Below are 13,332 nucleotides of genomic sequence, written 5' to 3'. Positions count from 1 at the left end.
ACAACAGAAGGGTGTTAGTAGATTTGTGGCATCGCTTATTTCCTACTTAGCCTAGTGCACACCTATTTTGTAATATAAAGAAATGTCTTGAATTATTTGTACATACAAGAGAACCAATTCTTGGTCCCATTAAACAAGTGGATGTGAATTTCGGTATGAATTGATCTTTAGATTGGGAGCATGATCCTCTTTTTATGAACATCTGGATGAAACACACTAGGAAATCAATCATAATCCGCTAGGAAGGTAGGATAAACATCACCACATTATTGTAACATACAACGGATATATATTTTTTGAAGCTTATGCTAATTACTTGTACGACCTAAAGATCTCTGTATACTATGGACAGAGAATCATGATATTCTAAAGGGAAGGTTTATGAAACACTAGCAAGTCTATCTGAACCCACCAAGAAGACAGGAGAGACGTTATCACCTCATTGTTACATCAAATAGATATATACCTTTTGAAGCTTATGCTCATTACGTGGATGGCTAAAGACCTTTGAATAATAACGAGTGAGAATCCTAATATGCTAAAGGGAAGGTTTAGTTTCCGGTCCCTCCAAATCGTCCGTCAGGGAGCATTCTCCAAAATTTGCCAATTACCTTCTACCTTAGAGACCCCCAGCTCCTTTGCTGGACTTCAGGACTTAATTTCTAACCTGGAGAGAGTGAGCCCTTTTTCTCACTCCATAAGGCATCATCTTTTGCATTATGACACAGCACCTTCAGTGCAGTGGCACAGGGAAGTGTCTTAGATTTCCCAAAGGTTTAAATACCTTCTCTTGGTGAAACTACTGTTTCCAAGAGCAGTGAAGTGAAATTGACTTTACTTACATTTTGTAACTTTCTAGACCCAGCACACACTATCCTACAATAGGGTGCTGGAGGGGTTACTTAGTATCCCCTTTGTCTAGGTTCTCATGTAACATTTTTATGTTACCGTTTCTACAATTAATGGCTGGTGGCAGTGGTTTACTTTTTACTACCATTGTGTGTTTTTACCGCGGGCTGCGTTTGCAGCTGCAGTACAGACAAAAAGGGTTGCCCATTTTGTCAAAAGGGCCCCGGTCTTCTTTTTTCACCATTTCTTGTTGGAAAGGTCCTTCTTGAGATTTACTCTGCGCACCAAACTAGGTTTGGTTCCTTTGTTTGTTTGGTCTTTGGCGGGATTCACGAGTGAAGTCTGCCTCGGGCTCCAGTATGTCTGGCAGGGGCAGGAAGACGAGGGAGGTGCCCGAAACTCCCTGTGGCTGTCTGGCAAGGACAGACACCCTGCTGTGTGATTGACAGGTAGGCTAGAATGAATGGGAGAAACCTACATAGAAGGCGAGGCTTTTTGGCTTGGAAGGCAGGGTCGACCACTGGACGAAGGAATCCGAAGAAGAACTTGGAAGGGACGCCTGCTGCAACTCCTGGACCGTTGGTTTGCCCGGTGAAGCCCTGCTGCTGTGCTGAAGCTCCGAATTTGCCTCGACTAGAGAACCCATGCAAGGACGACTTCTCCCTTTGAGTTGGTGGGAACAATCAACTCCAAAGCAAGCACCTCTGGACATCCTCTCGGAGCTGGCTGTACTTCCACTGCTGCTGCTGGAACCGAAGTGCCAGGGAGAGGACCACCAGTTTAGGTGCGTTGCTTTTAAATCAGACTCGAGCGTCAGGAAGATTCTCCGGACTTCCCTGATGCAGGACTGACCAAGCATGAGCCACCTCAACAGAGTGCTGGACCCCAGATGTGAGGAAAGTCCGGAGTGGTATCCGAGAACCGCAGTGTGGCTATTTGCTGTCAGACGCGAGGAGCTGAAACACTGAAGAACCGCTGAATCAAAATTTCCCTATTGCTGCCGCTGACCTTCCCATTGTATAGCAGGAGTCCCCAGACGTCGTCCTCCTTGTCTCCACCACCCGCGGCTCTGGAACAACAGGATCTGCAGAGCATACAGGAACAAAAGCCAGCTGGAACCAGTTACATGTCTTTCCATCGAAATGTTTCCATCAATAGTTTGTTCCATCGAATCATTTCCATTGAAAGATGTTTCCTCGAATTCCCATACATAAAGTGCAAAGTGTTTATGCATCGAAACCCTTTCATCAAACAGGGTTTCCTTATATAAACAACTTTACATTTTTTGCATGGAAAGTCTATGAAACATGCATAACGATATAACGTTACAGGGAGCTGGCCAGTGCTGAAATCTATAAATTATTTCAGCACTGGCCAACTTCCTCTAACTTGTGATGTTTGTTTATAGGGGGTGCCTCCCCAAACCCCAGGGGTTCACCCCCAAACACCCCCATTTTCAAAATGTAACCCTTGTCCAGTGCTGAAATCTATAATGTATTTCAGCACTGGACAGCTCCCTCCAATTTGTGGTGTTTAAAGGGGGAGGGAGGGTTCCCCTCCAACCCCCCTGACCCAACTCCAAGGGATCGCCTATCCCTAATCCCCCCACCAACCCCCATTCCTCAACCCATTGAATTACCAACAAAATTAACCCTTTCCATTGAATTACCAACCCAAACATCCATACATCTATTTTAAAGGTATGTTTGAGTTGGAAAACCATCCAAATTCATTCAATGAATGTGCTTTTCGATGGAAAAGCTTTTCAATGAATGAATTTTGATGGATAATAATTAGATGGAAATAAATTTGATGTAAAGACTGCATACCGCTGGAACCATTTCTACTAACCAGAGGTACTGTGAAGTCTAAGAATTTACCTCTTGTTTTGTAGCCTTGCTTGCTCTCAGTTGAGACCTGTCTTGGTTACCTTGCAGAGTTGCAATAGCTTTGCCCCTTACAAGCCTCCCAGATTGTGGCCCTTCAAGTGTTCTATTTTCTACAAACATTTCCAAAAACATTTGGAAGTCTTTTTTACCTACCTGCAAAGATCATCTTCAGCTCCCCTAGACATTGTGCAATTAACATTGGTTGTCCTGGCTTCCTGAGAGACTCTTCTTCCCTTTGACTCCGTGCTTTATATTTTCCTCAGGAAAGGGTTAAACCTATTTGACATTGGAAGGTTTTTGAAAGCGCTTACCTGTTTGTGAATTATTTTTTAACCTTCGTTTTATTCCTCTCTTCTACCTTTTACACCAAACTCAGTATTGCTCTAAATGAACCAATGATAAATCCATGTCCACGGTGTCCTAGCTATTTAAGTCACCTAAGGGGGTATGCAGTGTCTATGTGCCACCCCAAATGAGTATCATCTGATTTAGAGAAAGAAATAGTGTGTTTTGAAGTGTATTATAAGTGGTATATACATTGCTCCCTTCTGAAGGAGGCTTATACAATTAACTGTGAAATAAATCAATAATTGTTTTAGCAAGAAACCTTTAGTATAAGTGTTTATTTGGATAACTGCTACTGTGCTCACATTGAACCATCTTGAGATAAACTCAGCCCCACAACCAACCTGTGTAGTTCAGACTTATACCAAAGGTTGGGTCCCTATTGCCAGGAGGTCAAGGTTATTGCAGTGTACCCAAAGGGTACTGCATAAAATCTTGCCTAAAATTGTCTTATTTACCAGTGGACTGAATAGAACAGTCATAAAATAAGATGGAGTTATAGGACTTGTTACAGCGTGTCATTAGGAAACAAACAACGATCCATATGGATCAATTTAGAACTAGGTCAAAACTTGTGACAATATGTAGGATCACTTATCAGTCTTAACTATAAGCACTGTTAAAAACTAGAACTAGCTATTTACCTGCCTTGAGGCACCAAATTGTTTGGAGCAATAAGTCAAATTTGGCAAGTTCACAAACATTCAGGATTATACCTCAAGTCAACATCGGGACATTTTTCAAAAAGTTAAGGCGTCTTGGTTACAGAAACACACCAATATATAGGGGTATAATTTGACTTGATAGTGACTTTTTACAACATTACTGAACATTGGTATTTATAATGTAATTAACCTATAACCAGAACTTCAGATTTGAGGCTTTAAGAACATTTACATCACTGCGAATTGATAAAACTATAATATGACGTTATCACGCAACAGCGTGATGACGCGAGTAAACTTAAGGGGGGCATTTTGGGAAATCGCGTTCCTCGCGATTCCCGAGTTAAGACATGATAACTGACTGTTTTTTGGAAGGTAAGGAATGATTCTAGACAAGGGGATGCCTTGACATCCTAAATCCACATTACCCCAACGGTGTATTTAACTATGGTAGACACATGATAACGCTGTGTAATTACATGCAGCTTCACATTTAGATTTCCTCTAGACTACACTAAACACTCGTGAAGATTCAAAACCTTAATTAGTGCAACATTACCCTGGGAATAAGCCCTCATCACTACAAAGGGGTAAGACCACTTTACTATGTTGCATACCCCAGCATGGCATATATGAAAACACTGATAGGCGTGGATCTAGATAACACAAATGAGATCGAGATAAGCTCCATATTTACAAAGGAACATCTTGATTTACAGGCGCAACGTGAAAGTCAGTGTGCCTAACCATAGTATCTCCAGCCGTCAGGGATTTCGTAAATCTTTACCACTCTGCATGGTCTGAGTGAAGGATATTCATTTCATCATTCAGGTAATTCTCTAAACAAGAAAGGGAACATAGAATCCCCATTTTTCAATCTGATTACCAGATCTAAATGCTAGTTGCTGTAATTAGAAACGTACAGTGTTTCTATGGTCTTTTATAAAGGGTAGATAGTTTTCACACATCTTTGGTTTTTTTTTTTTTTTTATTTTTTTATAAGAAGAATCATACTCCAGTGTATGAGAATCAGACAGGAGAAGGAAATCTTGAAACTGTTAATCAAAAGAAGACACATCCTGGTGATTATGGAATAAGGAATCATGACAGGCTATTGATGAAGTAAGATTAATGAATGTGTATAGAGGATATACTAAATCTTGATTAGTAATTATCCATTGTAGATATGAAAAAGAAACAGAAGTGGGTAGACAACTCCTGAAGGGGGACAATTTACCCCGAAGCGCGTAGAGATACACACATGGATTGAACACCTAACAATTTTTTGATCTATCTATATGTGAAAATTGACTGAAATCCATTGTGAAACATAGTCTATCTGTGAATAGTTAGTAAAATTGGAGTCATTTTGAGAGTGATTGATTTAATCAAAGACAGTTTGTTGTTAATATGACCCAACTGTAAGACATGAACCTTATGTTGACAAATTGAATATGGTTTATTGTAAAGAAATGTAGCAAGACGTGCTGCTTTGAGCTGCAGGGAAAGGAGCATGTGCGAGGGGCCCCGCCCGACCGGATTGGATTACTGGCCATCGCCATCACAGAGATAAGCGCAGGGACATCTGGGGTCATAGTGCATTACAAAGCACTGAGTCTCTGAGCGGGGAATACGTGCAGGGGCCAAGCCCCCACTGAATCCTTCCAGCCCCTGCCCTGAGAGCAGATAAGTCATGCGAACGCAGCGCAACATCAGATAATCTACACCAGAGCGGGATGCATGCAGGGGTCAAGCCCTTGCCGGATAATACCTGACCCTGCTCTCAGTGCAGATAAGTCTGGCAATTAACTCTTCGTGTACCCTTGCAAACCCTGCTAACTATGTGAACCCTGACTAACTCGTGCCTCGGCCGCACTTGAGAACAGCACTACCACAGCTCAGTAGTGTTACAAAAAGCGCCAATATTCCTCCCAGGACCATAGTGCATGAGTGGCTCATGAACCCATAAACCCTTACTAGTCATGTGACACTGACTGCCTGTAAAGCAGTGAACGCTGCCTTAGGTTGTTGTGCAACCTTAGTTTTCTGAAGGCTGCACCATACCTCCTCTCACAAGGCTTTCTTTTTCAGCCATCTCTCCCTCTATTCTTCCCTCTGGCCCGACTCACTATGCAGGGCACACTAATGATGTTCTGATCGCCTCAGACCTCCACCTCTCACTACTCCTCTCTCATGGAGTGACCACTTTCTCCTCATCTCTCTCACACTACCCTCCCAGACCAATCCTACCCCCCCAAACTGCCACCCACCTTCTGAGTCATTCGACCTATGAAGCGTGCATCAGTTGAGGCTTTCGCTGCATCTTTCTCTCCGCCTCCTGCACCTCTGGCTGACTCACAACCTGACGCAGCCCTCTCCATGCTCCACTTGCCAAGAAGAGAGGTCACAACCAAGCCCGCATTTCGGCGCCATCTAACAACTCGGACGAACTCTTTAAAATCTGCAAGGAACTGGCCAATGCTGCTGCAGTCTTTACCTTCCCAGGCCCTCTATGCGGGCCTGCCTTCTCACTTCATTTCTAAAACCCAGGATATCCTGTCCACCCTCTGCTTCTCCCTCCACTCTCTCCTCTTCCTCTGGCCCCGTTGAGGACCCCACAACTCCCCCCACTTCTCTGCCTTTCCTCTCTTCTCCCATGAAGGTTCTTCCTTGTTCCTCCAAAACCATAAAGGACCACATTGACACCCTCGCTCCAGCCTTGGCTGACTTCTGCAACCACTCTTTCGCCTCTGGAACCGCCCCTCCTCCCCCTTAAGCACTCTGTTGTGCACCCTCTCCTCAAGAAACCCTCATCTGGCCCCTCCCTTGCGGCTTATTATCGCCCTATCTCCATCACTCCTTTCCTGGGCAAACTCCTGAAAAAGCTGGCCATCTCTCAGCTTAATCTTCACACTGAATCTGTTGGTGGTCTCCATGAGCATCAGTCTGTCTTCAGAGCAGCCAGAAGCACAGAAACTGCAGTCCTGAACATCCGTGAAGACCTGCTCTCCAACCTTGATTCTAACCTCCCCTCTTGTCCTCATCCTACTGGATCTCTCTTCTGCCTTTGACACGGTCAACCATGTCATTCTGCTCAACAGGCACTGTGATAATCTGGGTATCACTGATCAGGCTCTGGCCTGGATGAGTTCTTTCCTCTAACTGACCCTCCAAGGTCCAACTTGGGTCCTTCCTCTCCTCGATCTCGCTTTCCACCTGTGGTGTTCTCCAGGGGTCTAACCTTTCTCCCTGGTTGTTAAACCAATACCTGGCATCTCTCGCCCTCCACATTGCTGCTATCTGATCCAACTTCCATTGCTATGTGGATGACACCCAGCTTGCCTTCAGGCTCCCATCTGCCTCCTCCTCTCTTTCTCTCATCCATGACTGTCTGCAATCCAGGAGTGGTGCGCCACCAATGATCTCTGCCTGAATGCCAGTAAAACAGACAGACCTCCTCATTAGCACACCTGCTCCCTTGCTCCCTCCTTTCCCGCCAGTCTATGGCTGGCCTCCCTTGGCTCCCACCTGTGAGGCTAAGAACCTCGGTGTTAACTGACTCCATGCTCTCCATTTCCCCTCACATTCTCCAGAACTCTGGTTCTCTCTAGGCTTGACTTCTGTAACCGCCACCTTTTAAATCTACCCTCCTCTACTCTCTGCAACTCATCCAGAACAGTACTGAGAAACTTGTCCTTGGCCTGAAGCCCAGGGATCTTATCTCTCCAGCACTGAAATCTCTCCATTGGCTCTACATTGGCTCCTAGTGGCTGCAAGGATCAAATTCAAGACCCTTTGCATTGTCCACAAGGCCTTCTGGAGCCTGGGACCACAATACCTCCAGCTTTCTCGACAGAAATATCTTCCTTCTCTCGCTCTTCCACCTCCACTCCCCGAGGGTTTGTCGCTTTTCTAACCAATGAGTTGGGGGCAGCTCTCTCTCTTCGGACGGCGCCTCCCTCTAGAACAGCCCCCCTGCCTCTCTGACACTTGAGCAGAACCATCTCCGGTTCCTGAAGCAGCTCAAGACTTTCCTCTTTGCTTCTGCCTTCTCTATTCCACTTCCCTGCTGATCTTCTTTCTGTTAATGCACTGGTTTACCTGGCTACCCTCTGAACCACGGACTCAGGCCTCTGCCCTCCCAGTTGCACATCTGCATTGCCTCCTGACAACCCTGCACTTGGTGCTGTATCTGCATCACTACAGTCCCCCTACTGCACTTGCCTAGCACTTGTTGTCTGCAATTAATCCCTGCACTGCCACCTGTTGGGCGCAATCTTTTTTTCTATGTCTTGATCCTATGTCTCACACTTCTTCTCCCCTTCCCCTGGCACTTTTCCCCTTCCCTCTCCCCCGCACTTGCGTGATCTCAATGTCACTTGGCCTAGTAAGATGGTTGTCTTGTCCTCCCTTGTTCCCCTCCCTTGCACAACCACAAGCCCCAAAACCATAGTGGGGGTGAGCGGTTTGTGCTAACACTGGGCCAGGCAACGTGAAGCCTGCCATTAGGTATGTAGAAAGGGAGCATGGAGGATAGAGAGGGATGCGGGAATCTTCCACTCGCATTGTGCAGTAAAACATTCAGTATAAAAATGCAACCAATGTGTATTCAACCAAATAAAATTGGCCAAATAAATTATTGATGTATAGGGTTCTATGTTATTATGGCCTAACTATTGCACGCGACTTGCCTTTAATGTAGCCCTTTTCACGAACAGCTTGCAACGTTGGACGTCGTGTGAGAAACTTCTTCAGCTTTGTTTTGGTCTTCTTTTGTTCTGTAGAATCAACACTGGTCGATGTTTTCATAGCTGAGAGCAAACCATTTCAAATGTTATGTATAAAGAATTACAAATAATTAGCTTAGATTTTATTATTTTTTATCAAATACGTTTGTACAGTGCAAATGCCACAATTTTGTAAATGTTCTAGAGCTCTAAAAATTAAGAAAAATAATCTAAAATGCAATAAAAACCCTCAAGAATTTATTTAGCAAACAGGGAAGGCATGAAAAGGATTTGCAGAATACACACAAGGAATAAAATCAGCAGGCCCTTAATTAAAAATAATATTCCCTGTCCCAGTGTCACTTTCTCCTAATCATCATCAGTTCAGGCATTTGGCACAAGGAAACTGGGGCGAGAGGAGGAAGGGGGATTTCCAACAAGCAACAACCACTCCAGATAGTGATTGCTTCTGAATGAAGGAGCAGCAACACTTGGCTCTCTTTACCAACACAAATCAATCATGAAATTGGTAGTAAAGCACAGGGTTTGGGCATGAACTAGATCTCCTTAAATCCTGGTTTCAAGTGGTAAATTGTGCATCTGTTTGACAACAGGTGTGATCCTTTCACTTTTCTTGGCCTTGACCACTAACCAAGCGCTAGAATGAAGCACTGCCTTCGAGGGAGTGTGCTTGGGGTAAAACAAACAGAGTAACATTTCTCATGTGCATTTGTGAACCGACAGTCTATAATAAAAGCTGCAATTCAGAATGGGGAATAAATGTATATTCAGAATGTGAGAGAAACTATGTGAGATTTGAAAATCTCCAGTTGGCTCAAATTCGATCTTGGATACCAGTGGCCCCATGATTAATATTCCAAGTCCCTGTGGGGTGTACAATCTTCTGTAAAAATCGCATCCTAGGTCACGGTGGCGGAGTGGCCTTGATTACCAAAACTGAACAGAGCCTTTTCTCTTCCTGCTCCAAGGTTGCAAGATTTGCTTAGTTAAAATGAATCCAACTCATCACTGCTGTATCAACTTTGTTTTAATCTACCAGCCCCCATCACCCATGCCCGACTTTAATGAAGAAATCACTCAGATTCTCAACAACCTTGTGGGCCCAAATCAGGCGACACTATTTTTGGGTGATCTAAATTGTTGGCGTGGAAACAATCTAGACAAAGAAACAATTGAGTTGGAAGCCGCATTAGCCAACATCTACTTCCAGGTTCAAAACAACGAACCCACCACAGGGAAAAACAACATTCTGGACTGGGTGGTTACCAACAACTTAATACTATCATAGATTTAACAAGACCATCATATTATTGAGTTTCAGGTCCTTTTTGGAGACCCACCTCTTAAACCACTCAATCCTCCGAAGACCATCATTAGTCATATTTTTAAAAAGGAGCGCCCCTGATCTGATGTAAATCATGGCAGACACCCAAAGTTCTGATTCTGCTGATCACTTGGTGTCTTTCTCCAGCAAACTTATAAAGTTGCTGGATGAGCTTGCCACGCCCGCCGACCAAAACTTGTAAGAGACCATATCGGACACCAAAAATGGTTTACTCCAGAACTGGGGGACATGAAAACACAAAAGCGCAAACTCTAATCTAAATGGCTGAAACACCAAAACAGAGGAAAATGAAATTGTTTGGAAACATTTCGATAATTTATCAAACTAAAAATTGTGGACGCCAAAAAGAATTTCTTTAACACTCTGATAGATAAATCTTCCAATTCCACTGGTAAGCTTTTTGAGATTGTAAAATCACTAGAAAAAACAAAGGCGCTCCATGCCTTTGTGTTTGTGTACAGCGTTGTGCTGCTGGCCTGGGCAGGTCCCCAAACCTTTCTCGTTGATTAGGCTTCTGGTAACCGTTGTGTCCCGCGTGGTGGAGGTGGCCGCGGGAAGAAGCACTGCACCCAGGCCAGTGCATTCAGAAGGTGTATTAGTTTATGTGTGTTTTTACAGCTCTGACTTATGCTCGCCTCGGAAATTGGCCCCTTGAGAAATTTAGGGCCGGGGGGGGCTGGCTGAGGTAAGAGCAAGCGGTGCGTTTGTTAGAATCTTCACCCCTTAGCGGGAGGAAATGCTGGTGTTATCAAATGCCCAATTACACCAGGGGATGCTTACCCAGTCCTGAGATTGTATTTGCATTCTGGGAGTTGTAGTAATGGTCCCTCACTTCACCGCAACATCTAGATCATCGGGGCTGCAGGCGAAGTGGCTCGACAACGTGGCTGACCCACGGGTCTTCATGAGAAGCTCCAACATCATCCGGTAAGCCCATTTGGGCTGCACCCTTTTGTATGGAGAGCGTTATTGCTTGTGTGCATTACTTTCATTTCAGTTGTGTTAATCCAGTTTGTGTTCCATCTGCATTTCGGAGTGCCCCCAACATCTACATGAGGCACATTGTAAATCTTCTATCCCTCGACCATTCCAATATGGGTGACCTGCACGCGAGCACTGGAGTGCTTTGCGTTATTGCATGAGAGCCCCTGTGATTGGCTATCCCTCCTCACATCCCAGCCAATCGGGGAAGCCAGCAGGCGAATGCCGGCCCAGACCAAACGCCCACTCCTAGGCCCCCTGCTGGCGGTGGCCTCTCCCTGTGACATCTGTTCATCAGGGCTGCAGGCGAAGCGGCTCAACAACATGGCTGACACACATGTCTTCAGGATAAGCACCAACATCATCCGGTAAGCCCATTTGGACTGTCACTACTTTAAAGGGCTGAGGGCAGTGGTTTAATGTTTCCTACCACTGTACTTTTCTACCCCAGGCTGAACGCTCAGCTGCAGTACAGCACCCATGGGTGACGATTTTGTCAAAATGGCCTGTGTCATCTTTTTTCACACAATTTTCTGTTTGTGGGGTCTTCCTTGGGTTTACAGATTTGAGCCCCGTTTGTGTTGCCTTTGGCAGACTTCAGCCCTGAAGGCCGCCTCTGGCTCCAGTGTGTCTGGAAGGACAGGATGTGAGGGAGGGTCCCAAAACTCCCCCGTCCTTTGTCTCTAGGAAGGCCTGAATGCAACTAGTCCCAATTGGCTGGCTGTCCTAGAAGGACAGCCACCCTGCTGTGTGATTGACAGCCTAGGCTGTGCATGAATGGTGAGGGTTTTGGGGCTACATGCAGAGTCGACCTCTGGGAGAAACACCCAATGAAGAAACCATGAACGAAGCTTGCTGCAACCTCCTGGACCTTTGAATTTCTCAGTGAAGCCCTGCTGACTTCCTTTTTCACCTCGACAGAGGGGCTCCGGACGGAACGACTTCTCCCCTTGGGTTAGTGGGACCAACTAATCCAGAGACGAACTCCACTGGACCACCACCCCCCTCGGACTTACTGTGCCTCTCCGTTGCTGTGAGAGCCCAATACCCGGGGTTGAAAGTCCGTAGTTGAATGCAACGTCTACCGCGGAACAATCAGTCTAGAAGCTCCAGGAGACTCCTAAGGTCCACCCCGAAGCAGGAGCACCAGATCCAGATTCCCCTCACCAGACTGCAGGACCAAGGAAACAAAGTGTCCAACTGGTGTTCGAGATCTGCATCAGTGCTGTTTGCTAAGCGATGAAACCGGGAAGTGCCACTGAATCGAAAAGAGCCCATATTTGTCGACGACCGTCCAAATACTGCCACAGGAGCCATCCAGACGTCCTCCCCCTTGTCCCCACAACTGAGGCTCAGGAACCAGGGTCTTCACCGCTGTAGCAAGACTGAATACAGCTGGACCACTCTTCTTCAAACCAGAGATACTGTTTAGGCTTGGGGTACTTTCCTTATTGCCTTTAGCCGCGCTCTTCTCACATGGTAATTGCATTGGCTTACCTTTTCGAGTTGATTTCAATTCCCTTCTCACAGGCTTAACAGCTTGTGACCATACAAGTTTGTGCAAGACTTTGATCCAAGAAGTGAATCAGATTCATAGACTGTGTCCCAAATGACTTTGACTGTCCTGGTTCCATGAAGACTCTTCTAGTCCATTGACTTTGATACGGCTTGTCCCTCATAGGTGGTAGCTTGTTGTATACCGATACTGCTGGGAAAGGCTTATCTAGACTTCATTGGAGGATTATAGTTGAGAACTGTTCTAACATTATTTCCCCAACCTTTCCTTTCTGCAACTTCAGAATATTCAAAATATAACTACTATGATATATAAATGCCATTACTGTCCTTGTGAATGAAGTCACCTCAAGGTGTAGGAAGTGTCTAAGGGGCATATCCAAAGATTATCCACTAACTTGTTTTGATTCTGATAAATGATTTTAGAGTATATTTGAATTGATATAACAAATTGCCTTTTTAAAGAATGCTTATTTAAAATTGATGTTAAATAAATAACTATACCTGAAACCTTGAGTCTAGGTGTTACTTGGATACTTGCATTTACGAATTTCAATTGTACAGTTCTACAGCTCACATTACCCCTCTTGAGATAGGCCTGGCTGCTCAGTCACACTACCAAATTGTGTAGTACAAACCTATACCAAAAGGTGGATTATCGAATACCAAGCAGATAAGTGTTGTGCAGTCTCACACAGTGTGACTGCACCAATTCTTACCCAACAGTACTTTGCTGGGTAAAAGTTAAATCTTACCCAAGGTAGGTCACTGAAACATGACCATTCTGGCATTTGGTTGCCTTTATGGTCTGGTAGGCATGTTGAATATGTTCGCCCATGTAGACCGAAGACTACAATCTCCTCTAAGCCATGCTGAAGTCATCAAGCCCATTTACAACATAATTCACTAGCATTCATTTGGAAAGTAGCAGGTGCGTTGTTTAAACCCAAAAACGGTTAAGATCCTCGGGTATGCAGAATGCATTCTCCTCCTTG

General features: G+C 44.9%; 1 protein-coding gene across 11 annotated transcripts in view; it reads right to left on the bottom strand.

The window, feature by feature from the left end:
• Positions 1-13,332, bottom strand: part of ARHGAP12 (Rho GTPase activating protein 12) — a 697,283-nt gene that overhangs the window by 143,628 nt on the left and 540,323 nt on the right. For all 11 annotated transcript variants that reach the window (XM_069648062.1, XM_069648064.1, XM_069648067.1 and 8 more), the window contains one exon: positions 8,440-8,559. In XM_069648062.1, the coding sequence (XP_069504163.1) occupies positions 8,440-8,559 (120 nt within the window). The remainder of the gene's footprint in view (positions 1-8,439; positions 8,560-13,332) is intronic.

The sequence above is a fragment of the Ambystoma mexicanum genome, chromosome 2q, assembly GCF_040938575.1.
Source record: "Ambystoma mexicanum isolate Mex_15411 chromosome 2q, UKY_AmexF1_1, whole genome shotgun sequence".
Taxonomy (NCBI): Eukaryota; Metazoa; Chordata; class Amphibia; order Caudata; family Ambystomatidae; genus Ambystoma; species Ambystoma mexicanum.
This window is presented reverse-complemented; position numbering and strand designations above follow the sequence as displayed.